General features: G+C 34.2%; 2 protein-coding genes across 2 annotated transcripts in view; one reads left to right on the forward strand and one right to left on the reverse strand.

Annotated features, from left to right (window-relative positions):
* Positions 1 to 23,454, forward strand: LOC110463505 (glutamate receptor U1-like). The gene is made up of 6 exons (XM_021518143.1): positions 1 to 717; positions 13,193 to 13,222; positions 17,255 to 17,455; positions 17,905 to 18,259; positions 18,676 to 19,415; positions 19,717 to 23,454. The coding sequence occupies exons 1-6, from the start codon at positions 649 to 651 to the stop codon at positions 19,852 to 19,854; spliced, it is 1,533 nt and encodes a 510-aa protein (XP_021373818.1). The 5' UTR covers positions 1 to 648; the 3' UTR covers positions 19,855 to 23,454.
* The window catches only part of LOC110463506 (HHIP-like protein 2), an 8,484-nt gene continuing 7,354 nt past the window's right edge, over positions 23,119 to 24,248 (reverse strand). The window contains exon 8 of the mRNA XM_021518145.1: positions 23,119 to 24,096. Within this exon, the coding sequence (XP_021373820.1) occupies positions 23,988 to 24,096 (109 nt within the window). The 3' untranslated portion in view covers positions 23,119 to 23,987. The remainder of the gene's footprint in view (positions 24,097 to 24,248) is intronic.

Genomic DNA, 24,248 nt, shown 5'->3' on the forward strand with positions numbered 1-24,248 from the left:
CTTAAAATCTCGTCTTTACTTTCTTCAAAATAATGTAAAATTTCAGTTACAATAATACATCGTGTTAAAAAAAGTCCCTTTCAAGAGCGACAAGTATAATATATTGGGAGGAACTTTCCGTTTTACAATAATAAAACAAATCTTGAAGATATCTCAATGTGTTTTGCTTGTCATTACACAAGAAATACTCATACCTACAAATTAATGTATAGTACAGATGTTATCACGATATACTTATAGTTTGGTATCTTACGTGAAGCTTTCTGGTACTAGACACAGGAAATGAAAAGTCAATTGACATTTTCTTCAAATAACTTGATCTTGGAAAGAAAAGTTTACGTTTAGATAAACATGTGTTATCACTGAGATTGTTTATACATTAATCGCCATGCCAACGACGTATATAAAGTAGCCATTTAGTTTCGTATTCTCTCCACACACGCGCCCGCCCGCAGGCTGCTGTGAATGCCGCTGCCTGTAATACGATCTAGTCGAACTCCAAATCAGGCATCTGTCATTCTTCGCAGCTCCCGCGTAGAGGGTTGTAGTAGTCCCGGTACCAAAGTCCACTACCTTCTTGTTGATTGGATTAATTGTTTTTACCAAAGTTGTAATTTGTGTGCAGATAATATCTAGATTTCTGACGTCATGATGTCCAGTTTGCTTGTTCTTCAGACTATATTGCTACTCTGTGCACCTCTGACCACAGGGCAGGCGGTGAGTATTTATGCATGCTGTTGCGCCAATCTTAAGGAATGCATACGATTGGTATCGTTATTTGAATACGTAGTTTCACACTCTGCTAATGACAAACAACTTATTAGTAGGTACCCCGTCTATGGGAACTCTTCATTCCTAACATTCCTTGCTGTCTTTGAAGTATTCATACCGTCATCAAGTTTATCTATACAAACATTTATATAACAATGCGTGTCGGCTGTAATATGTATCGAGTTGCTGTATAACAAGCAACACTCTTCACAATATGATTGCATTGTTGACCTGTTTATTAGTATGAAAGACGTTTACATCACAACTGCAAACTGATTGCCAACAATAGTACATGTGTGTTTGTCAGGGATGTGTTTGGTATCTATCTGATGTGATGTTACTATAATGAGTACTAGAGAATTACATACCCTGCTGGTGATGAATGCGCCAGAGGTACTTCAAGCTTAGGCAGGCTTCCGCTGATTATGTACGCGATAACCGGCTTATGAAAACATCAGATAAAAAATAGAAACCCTGATAATTGTATCTGCCCGACTGCAGATATGATTAGTAAAGCTTTCTAGATAAAACAAATGTCACGAAAATAATCAGAAGAAAAATGATACATACGTATCAAAAATGTAATTTTCAAAATAAATATAGATACATACCCACATATATATAGCAACAATTCGCTGCAATATAACAGTGGCATACTATGAACAAGGATTCTTTCGGCCGGTGAAATCTTCTGCCGGAAAACAAAACATGTTCACCAGCGGTTATTTCGCTCTTTTTGTTAGAAATACTACGTATAGCAAATAGTATTAACAGTGTTTGTCGTCATGACGAGTATTCGCCCTCATCCCAACGGTCGAAAAAAGGCGAAAGTTACTGCAGCGAACACTTTCTGTATACAGCATATAGTTTGAAGTGATTTGTCGGAGTAATCGATTTCTATTGTTTCCAGGAAGTATGGATGGCCACTGGCACACAGTGTACATGTAGCATGGGACGCAGGTAGTTAATCATTTGTCACCACTGTAGCATTCATTCCTCTCAGTATTATCCGACTACAGGTAATTACTAGCGATAATACCGTCAATATCACAGAAGCCGTTTGGAAGAATCAATACATTATCAGTGACCACTAGTGATTAGAGTCTCGAGAGATTTACGGTTAGATGCCGTCAATGCCCAACAGAAACTCCCAGCCCGATCGACGATACACGCGACAATAGACGTGCTGCAAGACTCTAATACATGTCTAGGTATGAAGTATAGCGTTATGAAGAAAACGAACTACCTCTAAGTGGTAACACATTTCTGTTTCCCTGGTAACTAAATTGGTTGCACTATCAGTGGTCAGTGACGGCCTCCGAATGTATGTATATATATATCGATGAAAGTACTAAAGACTCGTTGTTAAGAATTTTTCTTTATATAATATATATATATCATGAAATGTCGTGTGGTATTTATTCAGGTGTCATAGGTATAGTTTATATTAGGCCTAGTTAATTCAAGTAGTAATGTTTTGATGATATATTCCTTTTGTTTAAAATAATATTTTTTAATCTTGTCATATCAGTTCCATCCTCACAATGCCATTCATTATGAAAGAATATCCTATTAATAGACAAAACAACTTAAAAAGTGTAATAAAGATATAACAGAACACTATACAAAACAGTACACAACAGATACAATAAAGCCACCTGCTACATCCCCTATGCTGCTTTCACACATGTAAGTAATCACTAACTGTTCTAATTACCAGGTACCACTGTTTCTTTACGGTGGTAAAGCGGTTATTCGGTTGCTAAGGCACTTGTGGGAAATACACTGTAGCTGGCTTTCAATATCCTTGTGTCAATATCATAAAAAAGAATTATTGTCAGATTATCAGCAGCCTGAAAACTCAAAAAGTCTTCATAGTGCCCTAAGCTTTCGAGCTTTATAACGTGATGGTAATATATTTCAATTTGGATAAAACGAATGTGTCCACTTACATCTAGATCTTCCTAAAGTGCTTGGTCCATCATAAAGTTATCAGGGTAGCAATTCACACTAAAACGTTTCTATAACAAAGTTACAGACGTCAGCCGATATCGATTGTGACCCCGGTATGCCTAAATACAGGTCCAGCCGTGATCTGTACTGGGCGACCGTCCTACTGGATCACTTTGATAGCTGTCTCTATAAACTGATGTCATTTATATGATGATTTACAATACATTTATTTCGACAATAATTGCTCTTTTTGGAAATATATATCTGCAAGTGCACGTAGTCAGAAAAAACAGATTTTAATTAAGTACCGATTGTATTTCCACAGCATTACAACAGTCTTAAATTTATTTTTATTAATGCCTTTCAAATAACGTTTAACACTAACGAGTACTAACGGGTTACATTGAAGACGTTGTTTCTTCCAGTGACTTAGGAGATGTACTAATTGAGGTTTTAACAAAGGAAACGGATGGCTGAAGCTTGTGGTTATAGTAAGCGCAATCACCTAACATTCCAGCAAAAATCCTTATAATAAGGATGCTCATGTCCAATAGTAACTTTAAATTTTGATGTTGTTCACAATTTCAAGAAAAAGTATCTATATCCAGTCATAATGAAAAACAAGTTATTACTTAATTGATATTTTCTAATGAATACGGATGATTGGCAATCTCTTAGATTCTATCTCCCCTACAACATCAGCCAGCAACATAATGGACACAAACAACATTCACATTACATCTGCAAAACAGCCACTACATTTATAGTTAACATACCTCTTTATATATAAGCTTTCCAGCATATGAAGCCGATGTTTTGTGTAACTATCATTTTCATTTGTCTTTAACTCATACAAGGCATGTGAGGAATGGGGAATCTGAGCATGCAACACACGTTCACATGAATACACTACTGTTGCAATGGCCATGTAGGAAAGGTTCTGGTTTTATGATCGCTGGAATTCATATATATATATATATATATAATATGATGTAGTATGTTTATTGGAGTTGGGGCTAGGGTATTATCCGCATCATTAACTCGAGTGATTTAGGGAAAGATTGTGTGTTAGATTTTTATGGAGATTTGGTAATCCATTTCATTTATTGGCATATAATTGCAGGCAAAAAATTGCTATGGACCACAGAATCCAATTATAACCAGTAATCGAGGATATACAACCATAAACATTTTATGAGAGTCAGCGGTATGGCTCTTGTTATTTTTGTTTTTGTTTTCTGGCAATTCTCTACGATATAACTTTACTGAAAACATCCACCGTAACATAAATTTTGCAAACATGCCGCATGCGGAAGTCAACAATTAACAAACTGAAGTAGTTGTTTTCCATCTAATTCTGTTCGATCAAAAACTCTTTTATAGAGGAGCTTCTGAATTTGACGTTGTGGCATCCGGGTATTTATAAATGTGTCTAGTCAGTTTGAATAGAAAGTAAGTGTTATGATTATAACAAGAACGTGTTCATATCATTTAACCGTGTCAGTTTGAATAAATAAAACGTTTTGATGCTAAAAAGACATGTTTGTTATAGATATTCAAATATAGATGTATATATCCAGGAGAAATGTTTTAAATAATGAAGTCTTATAATAGAAAATGACGATACGATGTCATTGCCTAAATCGACTTGGTTCCTATACAAATATATATTCTAAAACACTGTCTATACTGATTTATTCTCTACCATAATGTGTTCAGATATTGAAATGAAATTAATATCGATATGATATTGATGGTAACTGTACTGTTAATTGAAAGGTAAATTTGAAGTAGACGAAAGAAATTAGAAGACTTTTTTCTCTCTCTGAGAACATACAGTTCAACACTCGTATTGATTTTTCTAAAATATATTCTACATTTATGATAAAAATATAATGTGAGGTCGAATGTACTGTTTCATTGCTATACAATTTCTGTTTATCATACAAATAGTCTCCATAAGTCTCATTGCTCTTTTTTCCTAAAACATTTTTTTCTTAAAAAAACAAGTAAATGCGATTATTGGATACATTTAATGTACCTATACCATTTATATATGTTGATGGGATCTTCACATTTTTGAAATACCACAGAGTAGAGAAAGATATATTCTAAGCAAATCACCTTTTTATGACAAAAAAAAATCTGACAATCTCTTAAAAAAAATCTTGTAAAGTTAACAAGCAACTAAGATTCATTGGCTCCTTTTTCAAAACCTTGTCAGCTTAATATCAGATAGAAATAAATTTTCACATCAGTTTTATATCAGTTTATCGAGAACAAAAATACAATTCGTAACTAAAACAGCATGTATGAGAGTTCAAATTGGCTATCTGATGACGATATTTAAGTCTGCTTTTGATGATAAAAACATCGTGATCTAAATTGACTTATTTTATTTCAAGCTAACAAATTCTGAACAACTTTACTGATATATCTGTAATAATCCCATTTAGGTATTTGCAGCACGTTGTGGCATCACTCATCTGTTTATTTGTATCGTACACACACATCATGTCAGATTTAAATACATCTAAAAATAACAACAACCAGATAAGACGTGTATTTATAGATCAGTTTCCTTAGGCGTAAAGTTACATGATGCATATAGTCAATGCTGCAGGGAGTATCTTAGTGTATTTTCCAAGGTGGGGTTTGTTTGGCTGGTTTCCCGTGGTACATCAAAACCAGATATAAACATGTGTCTTTGTTATATATAAAAATACAACCTACAGACATAAGATGTCATAACAGCAGCAGTCTGGAACCCTGATGATCACAAGCTTAGACTGCTTAATGTTAGACTGAATCAACTATATTTTATGAAATTATTAAGAACCATTTATACTAACCAACGTTTGTAACACACGTCTGAATTAAATGTATATCCTCAGAATAACCGATCAAAAAAAAAATACGAAGATAAAAAAAGGAAAACATATCTTTAAAATGTGACTGAACTACATGTCAAGCTAACAATACTTTGGACAACAGACAATAAGTGTATATATAATACAAATGTAGAATGAGTTCTGAGAGGAATCACATATTAACAGCTTTGGACCTAAACAAAGATTAACAGCTCCAAAACTTGTATTTATCTTACTCATAAACGCACAGGATGAAAGTTCCATTGGTTAGATTCCGTTACATTCACTTTTGTTTTGAATTTTGATGTCACTAATATTCTATGTATCTATAAATATATACCTTAACACAAGTACCGTACCGGTTATTTAATGTTAATGAAGGCAGACACGGTACCATAAGTAAGGGTAAAATCTTACAACATCTAAATAGCTTTCAATAGAAGAAATTAACAGACTAAGAATAATACATGTCATTAAACTACAAAACAAATGGTTGTTCTCATCTTTAAACAAAATATGTGCCAGGTTTATTCTGAAGGGTCTTAACCAGTAGCCATCATAGATATACATTTAATCACGTGGTGCTATAAGAACTGTTGATATCATGAGAATTTATATACGTTCCTTTACTGGCCCAGGATGAAATACAGTTTTGGTACAAGAACAGTACAAAATATACATACATTCTACTTTTTCAAAAATGAAAACTGTAATAAGTATCACTTAAACTGCAGAATGTTACAAATTATCAAACGTTCAGTAAGAAATGCTTGATAGTGCATGACATCATCAAGGGGCATTGCCCAATGGTTAAATCCTATCTGTATGACTATATTAAATCACTAACAATGCAAAATGTTACAAAATGGAAACTCGAACATAACATAATGAAGAACCACACATTAATGTTCACCCACTTCTAAGCAAAACACATCAGATAGTAAAATGCTGTTTTAAATACGACGGATGTAACATCTGACTGGGTTATTATCTAAAACAAAATCGCACATCTTTTTCTGCTTGGCGTTATGTAATGTGCAGAGGTGGTTCTGTAAATAACCCTAGCACGACGTGTTATAGTGACACAAATGATGAGAAGGTGTAGACGGTCATTAGTCGAAAAGTGCTTGGGTGTTTTCTTTATACACACACACCTTACATAATGTATGGCAGTTTTAAAAGCAGGCAAAAATAAGAGAAGGTATGCTCCTTTGTGTAAACAATGAAATCCTCGACAGAACTTTGGAAAGTTTTCAAGGAAAGACAGAATAGAAATGTAATCATCCTGAAAACACCATTAAAAGTGCACTCGGTTGTACCTCCACAGATAAAAAAAAAGGGGGGAAAAGAGTAGTATTAATTCACGGAGCGATACAAAGTATTTACGTTTGGGTCCAATTTCTTTTGAGACTCTTTGGATAAAAACCCTGTAAACATGCGGCTCAGAAATCTGTAAGTTTTATGGGCGGTTTGAGCATTTTGTTCTCGATCGTGGTTTTGTGATAAAAAGCAAACTAATTCGTACATAAAGTCAGTGGATTGTACTTGTACTAGTCCATATTTCCCGTAGTTGAAGACGTCAGCCCTTTGTTCAATTTTGATCCTACCAATGAAACAAAACTCTGCAGATTAACGTATATTAATATGACAAGAAAACAACAATTAGAAAAGGTCTGTCCTTTACTATTAGGAGCTATTTTCCCCTGAATGTTTAGGATACTGTAGGTGTATGCACTTGTTTTTCGTTGCAATATATCACAAAACCGGAATAGAGAGGCAAGACTTCCTGTTTGAATGTTTTGAATTGCAAACTTTTCTTTATAGTATAATGATAATTGTTCACATTATTTTATAAGAGAAGCCATTTTTCTAGTTTATTAAGCAAGACTATATTATTTTTGCAGTTTTTATGCTTAATTATCAAGATCTTATGAGATTTAAGTTCAAAAAGAATGTGATTCTTTAAACTTGTTATATTAAGGTTCATTTCTAGGCATTTCATTTTAAAAATGTATTGTTTAATCAATAATAGGATAAGATTATCCACTTTTAAATCAGCATCCTTAGAACTGAATTGTCCAAATATAAATTCCTGTTCGTCAAAATTCAAATCAATATTACTGGTTGCAAGCAATTGTTTTAATTCTCTCTAAATTTCACATACTTTACCACAATCCCAAAATAGATGTTCAATTGTTTCTGGAAATCTTTTACAAAAAGTACAAGTTGAATTTTGTTTTATTCCCATTTTTTGTAGGAGTGTGTTTGTAGTTAAGATTCTATGGTTAATTCGGTATTGAAGCCATCTTAATTTAGTACTTTCAGTAGTTTTAAAAGGACATGCATAAATCTTTATCCATAATTTGTCCTGAATGTTAAAAACCGGGAGTAATCTTGACGAATGCTTGTGTGTACATCAATAGAATATTTCAATTTAACATCAAAATTACTTTGTTTGTAAAACAAGGAACTACAAAACAGATACCCTGAAATGGCATAATCGGAGACGCACCTCTGCTTTAAAAAGAATACACTTAAGCACTTAAGCAATCACAATTTGTCTGTTATATATAGTAGTAATAGTTGTAATGTTTCACGTGTTTAACTACCTTTGAGTTCTCTCACGTTCCTCCCGGGAGTTGTGTAATAAATAGCAGTGTTCTCGTAAACTCCCGCGGAACAAAGTGATATTCCGACGTTCATGAGCCGTAACCTGCTGAAGAGATTCATTAGCCAAGGAGCAGTACATGTTTTTAGGAATGTTTTTCCACTCGGCATGTGTTTATTTGTGTAAACTACAATACCTGGTAAGTCTCTGGAGGTACACCAGCATACACTCCGTCTACAGCTGTGAGCGCAGTGATAACCTAACACAGGACCTATGAAATAGAGTGCTACGAGCCATAATGATGGACAGATTGCAACACAGTTGTCCTCGTTTCTAAGCTGCGTTCGGCATCTCTAGTATTTGATCATCCTCTCGTCCTCATTATACGGGGTGATGATGAAGTCCCAGTTTATGTACTATTTCTGCTACTCCTATCTTTACTAGTAGATATACATTTGTATATCCTATTGTCGAAATTGTTCAAGTAAGAAACTAAAATGCCATTGTGTAAGTAGATTATCATATGATTTATACATTTCATGTCCATTCATTTGTCTTTTTGGCTACCCCACGCTTTATATATTTTTGTATGTTCTCCATGCAGGCCGGAATAAGTTCCAGAAAAATCTTGTCTTCCAAAAAACAAATTGTTCAAAATTCTTCACAAGTCAGCATTTAGCAGGTATAACAGAAAAAGTATACATGCCAAATCAGCTACACAATCGGAAGAAAAGCAGAACTCACAGCCGATATGAAAACAAAATGGCACCCGTAATTGCAGTTCCCGTCACCACATGTAAAACCCGTTATGGCGGCTCCATTCACCACATGTGATATCCGTTATTGTGGTTCCCGTCACCACTTGTGAAACCCGTTATGGTGGTTCCCGTCACCACATGTTAAACCCGTTATTGTGGTTCCCGTAACCACATGTTAAACCCGTTATGGTTGTTCCCCTCACCACATGTGTAACCCGATATGACGATTACCGTCACCCCATTGATACCCGTCATGGTGGTTCCCGTCACCACATGTTAAACACGTTATGGCGGTTCCCGTAACCACATGTGAAACCCGTTATCTTGGTTCCCGTAACCACATGTGAAACCCGTTATGGCGGTTCCTGTCACCACATATGTTACCCGTTATAGTGGTTCCCGTCCACCACATGTTATACCCGTTATGGTTGTTCCCCTCACCACATGTGTAACCCGTTATGACGATTACCGTCACCACATATAATACCCGTCGTGGTGGTTTCCGTCACCACATGTCACACCCGTTATGGTTATTTCCGTCAAATACAGCAAAGGCTGCTATGTTAGACATTGACAATCTAAGATAGTATAAATCGAAATCTCATATGAGAAATGAGGGGCTATGAGGCCCGTTACATCTTGTCGGCGTAGCGTGAATTACTTACTCAACTCATTAGGCTTCCATTGTAGTGTGCAGTCCTGGAGATTTTGTCAATCAATGTGTAGTATTATCTGTAACTCATCTTTCAAGATACAAGTCGGAAGACTCTGCTGGTGGATATCTTAGTCTCAAAGGTTTGATGTAGCGTTGATGGCCACAGTAATCTATTCTGAGTAGTGGCACGTTTCTATACACATATTAATCGTTGTCATTAATTTGAAATTAACCAGTAGTGGTTTTTTTTTGAATTCGTATCATTAAGGGGGTTTACGCAACTCCCCCTTTTGTTCCGACAGTGGCGGCCTCTACCATCACCGATGATTCCTAGAATGACGAAACAGCTGTGTGGTGCAGCGTTATTCAGTTTTGGTATGCTGTTTATTCCGTCTTTGCGTATTGCAGAGTGATCTTCTCTTGTGAGCAGGTATGGATTGTTACGTCATTGGTTTGTTTGAGAAAATTACGTCGGTTTCTCAAAAATTGATGACGTTACTCTCACAAACCAATGACGTAACAATCAATACCTGCTTACAGGAGAAGATAACTCTACAATACAAAAAGACGGAATATCACCTAATTTAGAAGGTGCAGCCCCATGAGTGTGTCTTAATTTCATCTTCCATCGGTTCGTGGACATTTTATTCAATAAAGTATGAGTATTTTGGTCTTCTCGAAAAGTAGAATTCAGTGAGTTCCCTAAATCACTCTGGACTTAGATTTCTATGATGCTATCCCAGGCAGAGAATGTAAAGGCACACACCATTAATATAAACGAACCTTCAGAAACTGATTTGACCTCAGGCCCACATATATTCTCTCTTATCTGACTGATGTAAATCAAGCAAAAGGAAATAGAACTACAAATCAATCCATCGGATACCAAACTGTATAAATTACTGATATGCTTAAGATGTCACAATGATATAGTGCTTTGTGGATAATCCTAAAATAGGAATGTATGTAGAAAGTACTGTATTGAGAAGAAAATTCATAATTTTTGCTATCCTTGTTTGTGTAGTTACGTATTTTATAGTATACTTTAAAGTATACCATATACCAGTTTTTTTTCGAAATTATCTATTTTCCCGCTTTATTCGTGGGAGGTGAAATCACACAAAAGCAAATTAAAAATAAATGAATAAAGAAAATAATGATAGTATGCGAACTTATGATCACTAAACGAAAATGTCACGTTATTAAGTGATAACATTAGCATGTAAAGAAAAAGGGAAACTTCAAACGAGAAACATTTAATTTTTCCAAATATTTGCTAAATTTGCAACACGTGTAAAAAGACTGATATACGGTATATATGAATAATGACAACATCGCTGGATTCGTAGTCTGGTGGGGTAAGGGAGGATTTTGGCACTGGGTCAAACTTTTTATCATAATGGGTTAATTAATGTTTTGTTTGATACAGTATATAAGACAGAATACAAACTAGCCAACGTTCTTACGCTAGCACCCATTATTCGTTCACGCGGCACTTATGGTTAATTCGCAATTATTTGGGCGTTATATGTTCACCGAAACAGCTGCTAGCCTCAGGTGTTCTTGAAACGGTACCGATTTGACCCAGCTCTTGAGATTCCGAGGGAAATATGAATGTTTTACCTAGGGTATGCGCTTGTTCCGAACTTGACCACAGATTAGACTAAGAAAAGAAATGTGTTAATAAGAAACATAATTGGAGGATGTTTATATAAGCTCTTGTTAGGTATTTGTAAATGTGTAGAAATGTTTGAATGTTTATGTCTGATTATAACTATTCTTTGTTGATTATTCTGCTAGGATATGACTATGTCTGATTTTGATGTTTGTTTCCGATATTTCACTGATATTTATCATGTAGCAAATTTAAATAACAAAGCAATCGATTGGAAATAAATAAATATGTTTTATGTTACATTATTATACATATAGTGGTTTCGTGATGTTTTATAGTGGTTTCCTGATGTTTTATAGTGGTTTCGTGATGTTTTGTGTGTTTTGCTTTACACAAAATCAGACGCCAGTAAAATAAAATCCACGTTGAGAATATATAATACTCTGTTTTGATGTTTTATGCTGTTTAATACGAAATTTTTACTCGGATATGATAATAATAAGTTCATGATACATTTATGCTACTTAAATAACATGAATTTAACTGACAGAACATAATACCTCAAACTGGCAATTGCTATGTACAGTAGTCTATTCACTTCAGAAAAAATTGTTTGGAAGAATTCTGTATGAAAGATATGAAATCAAGTAGACATTTACAAAAAGGATTCCTCAGCGAGATGCGATACTTCTGTAACATTCCGGGCGAGGAAAAGTATCTTCACTTTACGATGCTGACGCCAGAAAATCTATTCGTAGACTCCAAACGTAATGTAGCAAAATGCATCATTAGAAGCTCTTACAAGCAGGAGCAATTGCTTCCGGAAACTTTGTTGTCATGGTAACAACAAAAGTTCGTATAGGATAAGTCACAAGAAGTCCGAAGCGGTTTTTTGACTACACGGTCCATAATATGTTTGACCTTCACAGAAAAATGCTGTTTATATCTATAACAGCTGTTGTGGATTGGGATCAAATGAGAGCTGCTTGTTTCTGAAAAGTTTCCTCCAGAGAAGATACATCATGAAAAACGTATATATATACGCACATGCCTAAATAGATCCGCGTTCTCGTATATGTGATTTAGTACTGCAAAATACATAAATATCCAGAATATCTGAAAAGGGATTTTTATTTTAGCCCTGAAAAGTTTACATGCGCTATCAGTTTCTTGCTGTTAAGAGCTAACAGAAATACTGACAAAGCGTGACGAAAACATCTGAGAAATTCAGTATTTTATAAATACGGTATGTTAAACATGCGATTCAGTTAATATGCTATTTGAGACTTTTGCACATATGATGTATTGAACTATAATACACTATTTAGGATGCTTCAAATTGATCAGCAATAAAGGTGCTGTTATTTGATTTAATCGACCAAGTGATGAAACATTAATTACAGACATTTACTATAACAAACTTAAACGATAATAAACGAAATTTCATGATGTTTTTAACAATGAACTAAAGATTTTTTCATCATTGAAAGTTTGTTTATATCTATCACTCCGGTGACATAAAACAACACGTGTGTGATAAATCAATGTTGTCATGATAAACTCACTCCCAGAATGAAGGGCGGAAACTCTCCTGAAAGAACGTTTCTTATCCTCTCTCGTCGCTATCTTGAATTCCATCTGCCGTTCTTAATATAGCACGCACACCCACCTGAATATGTAAACAAAAGACACTTTCAATTTTGCTACGTGTTGAAAAATGCATTTTTACAAATATTTTTCAGTTACCATTTATTCAAACCTCCATCACCTTATTGTCAGTATGAATGTTCATTAGAATAACAATTGATGTACTTTGTTGAGCTGAATATATTGTATGGGAAGTCAAATGAGTCAAATGCTCACAAGCTGAAAACTTGTTTTCAAATCGCTCTTATCAATAAAAAATATTTTGCATTGTTCGAAGTAACATATATATGATGAATTTTTGTTCTTTTATTTCAGACACGACGTTTGACCATAAGTACTTTATTGGTGAGTATATGACTCCAATAGCATGATTCATTGATTCATCATATCATACTACGGAAAATAAACATTTCGACACTACATTGCTTTTTGTTCAAACACATTTTCATAACATGTATTAATCATTTAAACATGTTAGAATGACGACATAGTATACTTATATATTTTTTATATCAATACAGATATTTTGACTTAACTAACTTTTCATAGTGTCAGGTATTTTCTATTTAATTTCATTTGTAATATCATCTCAAAGGAGAAACAAATAGGAAGCATATTCGTATCTTAAAAGGAAAAGTTTTCCAGCCTGTCGATCATAACTCAAACATAGTTTATGAAGTAGCTACTAGTCCTAAATTTTGCCCCAAACCATTTCCCCCATTTTCATGTTCTTTGAAGAAGGTTATTCACATTTTGAAAACATTCCGTAACCCTCTAAAAAAGATGTCGATATAATATTTATGGAAGTTCAAGAGGTCGTTAATTTTGTATTGGTGTATCGTTTTTGCTTTTATTGTCTTTCAAATGGGAATTATACTTTTATTTTTTCCTTCTGTTTTAATTCTTCGGTATTGATACTAGTAATATTAATCCATTTACGGTTGCTATGATATGTAGCGTCACTAAATACGGTGCAATAGATCGCATCTCTAAATACTAATCAACCGGAAACAGCCATAATACCTTCGTCAATAAATTCTTCACAGTTTAGGATATTTTCTAGTATAGGAATGACAACAACAACAACAACAATAGATATCAGGAAAAAAATCACAACTTTATAAACCCCCACATACCATAAACTGAATAAAACAAATTTGTACTCCATGCGTTACATACCAGTCCTAACAGGCACCAATCTATCATCACTACTAGAGGGAGAAAGGGATCAGTCCATGTAGTTGTCAAAATAAACATCTGCTTGCCAATAACACAGTGAGAGACAAACAGAACATCTGCTATGGTATGCATTCAATTGACTCTCCCCGTGTTTATTTATAGACTCCAGGTTATTGCTATCAGAGACAGATTATTTTATACCAATTCAGTCGATGCACGCTTATCCGATCCTATACCTGGTGAATCTTGCTATAGTTATCCCATATCTAGTGAGTCTTTCTACAGTGACACAGTAAAGCCAGTTATATCACTTAACTGGTGATTTTTACTCTAGTGTTACAGCCATAATATGCCTTTACATACCTTGTAAATCATACTTATGAGATATAGGCTGTTTTTTCCACATATCTAGTGAATCTTACTATAGCTATCCCATAACTGGTGATTCTTACTATAGTTTTACAGCCATGCTATGCTTTAACGTACCTGATGAATCTTACTAAAGAGATAAAGGCTGTTTTTTTCACATACCTGATGAATCTTACTGCAGTATTACAGACAATTTTATTACGCGTTTGGTAAATCTAACGGTAGTGCTTAAGCCAGTTTTATAACATACCTAATGTATCTTACTTTATTGATACAGCCAGTTTTAGTGCATACCTTGTAATCTTACTGTAGCCATACAGACAATTTTCTGGTCATGTAATGCAATGTTCCTTTTCACGTATGTTCAATAGAATAATGTTGTACCGCCCTTCTTTTTGAGTGCAATTCATCTTTTGCTATTCATTGATTAAATCAATGTATTGCAACGGAAATAGGCTGCGAACATAATTATTACTGAACCACATTTTTGCTGTGATAACGTGCCATCATCTGTCCGTCTTCGACGTTGGTTATCTGAAGTCGCAGATAAAACTAGCTTATTGTGCAGGCGTACTCACGTGCACTTGTTAGTGTCTTCATGTAGATACGGAAAAAAATAATGCAATTTAGACGTCAAATAAAGATTTGTGAGGTGTAACCGGTATTGGATGGGAAATAATATAATTAGCCATTACATCGTGCTTAGTTTTTTAACATAAAGAAATAAAATCAGGGACTACATGTATCACGTTGTTATTTGTATCTGTTTCCCATTAATTCTGGCGCCATCTTGTTTCCAGCCATGCTGACAGGTATTATATACTTGTATATATTGTGCTATCAAAACAATGCCTCTGCAAAACCTTCTACCAGCACAAGCCAAACCACGCTGTTACCATCGACGTGTATGATATAAAGTATTGTTAGCATAATGAATATGTCATGATATTTTGCAATTTGTTCAAAGTTCTAGCTTTGCATTTTAAAATATATATACATGTATATTACATTATAATTTTGACGAATGCTTATATGTTATCAAACACGATAATTTGTCATTTATATTGTCAAATAATCGTGTTCGTAGCAAATGAAACAAATCAAGATTTGGAAACTTAAATTCCCTGTAAGTATTTACTCAAAACATCGTGAAATTATTATCAACGATCTGAAATGAATTCTACAGCATTTGGTCACTACATTACATACTAAGTCGCATGGCATCAAATTTGGCTAAAGTATAAAAAAGTTTATAAAGTATAATTAAACAATGATAGAATTCAAGTTAATAGTTATATATCGTTTTATACTTAGCTATTTTATTCAAAGCCTGGTAAGCTTACACGAAAAACTTATTTTTATATGACGAATATTATGAAAAAAAAGATACAAATGTGTACCGCAGGTATATGAAATACTGACATTACGACAATAATAATAAGATTTAGAACATGTTCACTCAAAGTTGTAAGTGAATTGATGCCGTAAACTGAATAATTAAGATGACAAAGCTTTATAAAACTGAAGCCAGGGCATAGTTGCCAAGACGAGTGATATTTACCATATACCATTACAACATTTTAACTGTACATTAAACACTGTCGGCCTCTTGATGTTTGAAAAAAAGGAATCAGCACACTCTTGTTCGCGTTTGAAAGGATCTTGAATAGGTTAAAACTTGTGCCAAGAAGACATGGTCCTGCCGTGTCTTATTGTGAGTTAGGAATGTTTTTACCTTGTCTGGTTTGTATATGTTGCTATTTTTTCGATCTTTTTTTGTTTTGATGTTTACGTTTCTATTAACCTATCAATGTCCCTTACAACATCATTTTTTTTCTCCTATATGTTAATTCACACGGGGGAAATTCATTCACATATGATATAATTATGATCTACTCTGGTAAATTTGCTCAACGTTGCTCAATCTCTCGAATCGAAATATAATCCTAAACAGTATATAAATGACTAAAAAGCTTTTGGTTGTGAATCATGCCATAATTAAATATGTACTTCTTATTTCAATATTGAAGATGTTATATTTTAAAGACATTCTTCAAACATTAAAATTGTATGTATTTCTTTTCCTGCGCAAATGACAATATAATGAAAATTCTGTTTTTCCTTTGTTTTCATCACTAATTTAGTTTCCGTAGAGTTCCAGCGAAGATTTTTCCCTGGAAAAGTAAAGGTGCTCTAATAATAGCAGTAGTTAAAAGAAAATATTAGACCATTGGTTGGATCAAAATCACGTGGAGGTCAGAGATTTGTGATATGGACTCGGTCTTGCTACTTTTAGAAATAGCAGGTCAATATTAATTTAATGACGTCATTTCAATTGTTACGTCAAGATGCTTTCTTCTCAATACAGTACATTTCTACATACATTCCTTTTTTAGGATTAAAACATTATTAAGCATCATGTGTAACAATCAAAGACTTTTTTTTATGAATATATAGTTATATCGATCTGAGAAAGTGATATTAACCTCGACAACATGGTAAATTATGTAGTTATATAAACAAAAGAAAGTTATATTGAACTTTGTCCGTGATAAATAGTTGGACCTGAGAAAGTGGTATTGGCCTCAACTTTGTCTCGTTCAATATTACTTTCTCAGGTCAATATAACCTCATATTCACTTAAACAAATAGCCATAATTGATGGATATTCAAACATTTCAGTTAGCATTTTGTTCCCTTAGGAATGTTTCCTAATTTAAACGTTTCTAGTTATTTTGATTAATATGTCAAAGATGACGTTTTGTGTGATTTAGATTTGTTCAAACAAATGAAAACCGATGACGCTTCTTGTTATTTTTGTTATAACAGCAACCTCCCTATGTCATGGTGGATGACGAAAACACTGGGTCTGGGAACGCGACCTACAAAGGGTTCATCAATGACTTAATGGAGTTGCTAGGGGACAGACTAAAGTTTAAATACGAGCTCGTGCCAGTAATAGACCAGATGTTCGGCACGCTGCTCCCGAATGGCACATGGACTGGAGCAGTGGGTCAGGTGGTGTCAGCGGTTAGTATGGAATATAGGGAACCCTTCAATGCCGCTATTACTAAAATGATGTTTTAAAGAAAAAATTGTTTTAAGTAACGTCGACTCGTATGGTTGTCTGATTTTATTCTTTGGGTTGATGTTATACAGTCGTTTTATCATTTATTGCATAACTGTCATGAATTGATTGAACATCATTATTTGTTTCATATTTATTTTTTTACATTTTATAAGAAATATTATTCACCATTTTAAACGAAGTAGTATTGTTGTTTATGCATATTAAACCGTTGACTGAGTCAAGTGATTGCATTTCTTGTACAGGAAATAGATTTGATCATGCAATTGACACCAGATGTAGGTTGCTTACTATTATTGATACAATTAGCATATATGCTTTGTGTTATGTTATTGAATATACACTAGGCATACATTAACATAATCATGTTTTGTTAATTTTTATCCCGAAGAATGCAAATATGGCCGCCGGACCCATTACTGTGACGTCAAACCGAGCAAAGTTTGTAGATTTTTCACAACCATTCCAATTTACCGGTCCCGTGATCGTCATGCGCAGACCGGATGAAAAAATGCCTCCATTTAAGGACCGTCTATTGCACATCCTGAAACCTTTCAGGAACGATGTGTGGCTTTTGTCCTGCCTTGCGTACCTCATAACCGGAAGTATCGTGTACATCATATCCTACTGTAACCCGTATGAATGGCGGCGGATGTCACGTGATGGTGAAGCCACCATTCGTGAAGGGGAATCCTTCACTTGTCTGAACTCGTTCTGGTTCACAATAAGTGCTGTTTTCCTACAAGGTATACTATGTCTTGAACAATTAATGACAGATTCGTGTTAAATTGTTACCTCTTGATATGACCCGTGAAGTAAAGAAAACACAGCTAGGCTCACGTTGAGGAAGACGAAATATCGGGATATTCTATTTATCTCGAAAATTTCCCACCAAAGTCAATAATTTCGCTACTAAGAAGGTAGTAATTGCGATCTTCTTTAGGTCAACCCGTAAAAGATTTATGTAGTGTTTTTATATTAGCAAACCATTTGTACGTATGCACAACGATAGTAATTGTACAAAATATATCTTATCATTCTTCATTCAAACATTCCTTAACTATTTTGTAAACATTTACAGAACAAGTTATATCATACACCAAATTCTATTATAAGTGAGAAATAATAGTTTTAAATGTATAGAATTTATGTTATATTTCAGGATTCACGCGTTCCCCACGTTCGACTGGCGCGAGGATCGTGGTGATAACTTGGTGGTTCTTTGTCATTGTATTCTTCGCCAGTTATGTAGGAAACCTGTCAAATCTTCTCCGCGTCGGACCACGTCCCAGTGCCATAGAAACCTATGCCAAAGTCAGGAGCTTCAACGACCTGGCACTTAACGAGGAAATCATAGTTCACGTGGTGAAAGGTGAAGCAACGCAGGCAAATATCATGAATTCCAAAATTACAGAACATCAAACTCTTGCAACTAAAATTTCTAAAAACAAAGAATCATTGGTTAACACTATAGGAGAAGGAATTCAATTGGTCATGGAATCTGCACCAGGTACACGCGCAGTGATTATAGAATCGGCCATGGCTAAGTACTACACAGAGCAGGCTGGTTGTCAACTCTACTTTGTCAATGACTTACTACTGACAACCCAGTATGGATTAGTACTTCCCCTTAATTCATCTGATATGAAGGCCGTGAACCAAGCCTTGCTGACGCTATCTGAGAATGGAGAACTTCGTAGGCTGGAGGCTAAGTGGTTCCGTGGTCACTGCAACAAATATATGTTAGAGAAGTCGGAGGACGAAAAATTTGAGATTCCACATTTTTATCCCCTTGATCTAGGGTCATTTAGTGGTGCTCTATTCATATTGGCTATTGGATTGGTTCTTGGTGGACTGGTCACTCTGTTGGAAATCGTCATATTCAAATACGCAGAATCGGCGGTAAGTTATGCTCAGAGATATTATTTTATATTATATCATTTTAACATAAAATGAAGAAATATCATTTAAAACTTAAAGGCCTATTGAAGGCAAAACATTCGGGGTTTCTGGTTTTGCTTACGCTTTTTTTTCACTTTCTTATTCCTTTTTTTTTTTACCTTTTTGCACATTGATTTAGTTATGTGTGTAGATGTAGTTTTCTTCAGACTGTGTTTTATAATTCTTTAGTTCATCATGTTTTGTCAAAGTTTCATATCATGAATAATTTGCTTGTGAACTTTGACATTTAAATGTATTCTAGGAGGACCCGGTTAAGACTAAGCCCCGACCACTACAGCAGCGAAGTGTGGACCGCTCGTCTGATCCTGGTGCCAACCAATCGTTGTTGCAGCCCCCGGGAGCCAGTAGTGATCAGCAAAGGGACATGACAGCTGTATGAGCAAGATCATTCACTCTAGGGTTTTAGCGAAATTTGTTGTGTCGCAAAAAGCCGCATGGCATATTCATATGTACAGAAAGGTAAGGGTACCATAGCAAACATTATAATTTCAAAGAAGAGTTACACTTCGTGACCTTTTGATTAGTATGTTGCCCATGTAGACAGAAGATAAAGAAAATTAACTAATTTTTCTCTGGCCAACAGTCATTTCTCTTGACAAAGAATTCATGTTTCATTTAAAAACTGTGCATTTAGAACATTTGGAATGCCGGGATAGCTACATTGGTGAAGTATACGATCGGGAATGGATAGGTTTTCATGTTCTATCCCTGTAATTGCTTTTTTGTTCCAAATACGCATTTTGCTGTTGCAAATACTCAGTTTTTGCAATCGAGTATCAAACAGAGAATTTGATTCAAAACGAACAAAAACAGACATATATCTTCTGTTCACATGTGCCTAACATTATTCGATTTACCTTCCTCGTGAAATACTGCGAAGATAAGCATATCTACATATCTGCTTATGTAGCAATGCATATTTGTGGTATCGTCATACACGTACAACAAGAAGACGAACCTGTCAATTTGAGTGTCATATCTCGTATATTCTTCTTTTCCAAACTTGTCCCAGGTTTTTCGTAGAGAATCTTAGGGAATAATTAAGAAATTTCGGTAAATTGTGGTATTTGATGAAACGATCATATATGTTAGTAGAATTACATTTGTGATCTAGCTCATGGGCAATACATGAGTGGTCATCCAAATACGGATAAGTACTGCAATCGACGCGGCGGGAAAAAATGTAGATACCTATCTTGAAGCAAAGAAAACGAAAACAACGAACTACGTAGATGGCTTTGTGTGATTTATAATTATTTGGTTCAAATTTAGACTGCAATTGTGCGTGTTATTATTATCATTACTGGATTGGAAGGGTAACTAACAATTGATAGAAAACGGTAATAAGAGGAATACAATGTGCAAAGAACCATGATGTTTCGTTTCAGCAAAAAATCAAAAAGTGAAGATTGGGAAAACAAGTCAAACTAGACATCAAATATGTATATAAGATTTTCTATTTTTGTAATGATGAGTGTGAAAATTGTGTGTGTACATTGTTTATAATGTTAAATATTGACAATACATTGCCATATTAGAATATTGAAAATCCATCAAGGGATGCGTAGAAAACAGAAAAATGGGACCTTGAAATCGTTGACCGTTAAAAGGAAATGAAATAAAATTAAGGACATTAAGTAATATATCCAGACTTTAATGTACAGAGTTATCCTATAATGCTATCATATAATGATCTGTATAAGACTCATCACATGAGGTATTCTGGCTTACACTGTGTATAAAACTTATGTATGGGTAAAATGGAGGTTATTTTTCTCTCCTTTTCCTTAATTTTGTTGTAAACCTATATCATAATCACAATTAGGATATTTTAAAAATAACTTCACAAATAACCAGTTTATAATGTGACAGTCTTACAAACCAGTCTTAAGGGGAAATAACTCGCATAGTCTCAGGATAACTCTTCATGTTAGAAAGCATAATTCTTACATTAGTTTTATGTGAGTTCTGTATTATTTCCTTATCCTGTTCATTATTTGGATACTGACGTATTACTGCCGAATGTTCTCTGGATTGGTTCTGACCTGTAATATAACCATTGCTAAAACTTACATGAAGAATATTTCCGAATATTCTGAAAATTTATTTCGAATCTTCTTATTTGAAAAATAGCAAAAATTTCTTTATTACAATAACTTATTATGAATGTACATATTGTGTTGATATAAATGTAAAAATGGCATTTAATTGTAAAGTTTCCAAAAAATTGGTTGAAGTATGATAACGTTATACTGTAAAAGAGGAAATATTCGCTTGCGGAAATGTTTGCGTTGTTACCATTTAAACTTATCGCGTTGTGGAAATGTTCGCGTTGACAATGATTCTAAAATCTATATATGCTTTAAATATATCCGTAATGCATGTAATCTGTTTTTTATTTTGAGTGTGTTTATTTTGGCGCTTATTTTACTAAACGCGCAAACATGCGAGCATTTCAAAAACGCCAAAATGTCCATGCAACAGTTGCAGATAATATTGTCTTAATTCAGTTAATTGCCTGAGTGTAAATATTGTAAAGAAGAGAGTATTTATTTAGGTATTTTTTAATCCAATTATTTGTATATATGATAATTGATTTTGATGAAAAGTATGATTGTAGATATATGTCTGTTTGATTTTCTTTCATTGTTTACATTGTTTTAACGTTTAGCATTCCCTTAACCCCTGAGTAGAACCATTATCCAATACCTCGCTGATTATGTTATTGTTGAAGGAATCACAGTACCATTTTAAAATAGAGTGTTTCTAAGGCTAGACACAGGATTTCATATAGTAACGAGTATTGCCGAATCTCTTTGGTTTGAGCCGGTAAAGTGTTGTGATTTTTAATAGAAGTCAATGATAATCTTTAAATCGAGAAGAAACTTATCTGATTTGAAAGCATCCCGACCAGGTTTAATAATCAATACTATAAAAATACATGGAATGATTTGGTAGCACGATTTCTTATATCTGACTTAAAATGTGTTTTTATGTTGCTACCGAGTATAAAATTATGTAAACAAAGGCTTGTCTCCTTTATCAACATGACTAGTTTGTCTACTGTTAGCTTGGTATTCAAATATATTTGTTATGCATATCATTTTAAAATATGTGTGTTAGTTTTACAGAATCTTTAGTCGTGAAATGTTTTGTTAATAAACTTGGATACGTCAATCAGTAAAGAGCAGAATCGAAGTAATTCATATGTTCAATATCACGACAAAATAGGTTTGTTCCTATTATTGAAGATTTTCAACGGATGATACATCGCCGAAACCTATTACAGAGCAAGGGTTTAGTTCTATAAGATTATCTTGTTTGACGTATCAGAGCTCAGTGTGTCAATGTGTTACTGGAAAGTTTTGCAGATTATGTCACTCTCTTTAAACTCGCGTGAAATGCGTTATATTCATTTAACTCAAATTCACAATCATTAAGTTACGATTATACATCAATTTATCAAACTTTTCCTGTCCTGCCAACATGTCTTATTAAAACTACAAGGCGATACAATGATAGGTTTCGTACCCAGGGGAAATTATGAGAACAGGTAATGAAAAGTTAAAAGAACGTATTTGTTCACATTCAGACTCTATGAAATGGAAGTAATTTCCTAGCACTTCAGTCAGAATGCATGCTACTAAACAGATTAAAAATACTGGGTCTTGTTAAATGGTTGAAAATAGGAAATCTATTCACTCAATGCCTCATCAAACACTGGAAGTATATTTTTCTGAGAGCATAAAATCCGTATGACATCAAGGGGTGATGGATTGTGACGTCACAATAAGACGGCCAATAATCAATAAACCTTCATTATAGCAGGAAGTCACTAGGGAAAACGATTACATGCGTGATGTCTCTCCTTATCTCCAATATATAAGGTTAGTTAGTGTTCATAGATTTATTAATGTGTTGGAACGCCGTTTACACTTTTTTCAGCTAATTTGAGTAGAAGTAAATAATGCAAAAATCCTCTATGATGTTGTGTTATTTTTATTATTCAGTCAAATTTAACATGTATACTTTATACAATAACAAAAGTATTAACATCAAATACTGAATACATATTTCATGTCAACAAAACTGATCGTTGTGTTAAACAAGAATTTTTGTATTCTTATTTGTATTCCAACGTCATCGTTCGTATTTTTTGCATAAAGAATAGAATGCAAAGAAAATGTAAAATGTCATATTTCCAAGTTTCCAATGGCCATAGTATTGCTCGAGATTCTCAAGCGACATAAGATTGCTTGATTTCTTCTATTGATATGGTATTGCGTTCACATTTGTAATTGACATCGTTTGTTGTGAAATCACTCATCGAAAATCGTTGTACGATACAATATAAGGCTTCGGATTCCCCATTGACAATGCATTGCTAGACACCCATAATTGACATAATGAAGTTTGAGATTTCTATTGACAATGCATGCATCATTGTTTTGCAATATATAATTGTATGTATCACTCAAACAACTATCTTTCTTATAGGTTTCCGAAACCAATCTAAGTGTCTAATAATGCTGTCGTCAAAAAAAGGACAGCCAGGAAGATAAAGAGAGTCAAGTCCGCAGAAAATTGGATATTCGTTCCGGAGCATGTTACATAACTCGGACTGAAACCGAAACAAAATTTGAAATCAATACTTTACTTGTTAGCTAAATAAGCGGGATATGTGTTTTCTATTAACCAGTTTTCTAATCAGATCTGGAGACAAAGTAACTGAAATTATACACAACATACATACATTAATCGATTACGGGATAT

The sequence above is a fragment of the Mizuhopecten yessoensis genome, unplaced genomic scaffold (genome assembly GCF_002113885.1).
Source record: "Mizuhopecten yessoensis strain PY_sf001 unplaced genomic scaffold, ASM211388v2 scaffold10913, whole genome shotgun sequence".
NCBI classification, from domain to species: Eukaryota; Metazoa; Mollusca; class Bivalvia; order Pectinida; family Pectinidae; genus Mizuhopecten; species Mizuhopecten yessoensis.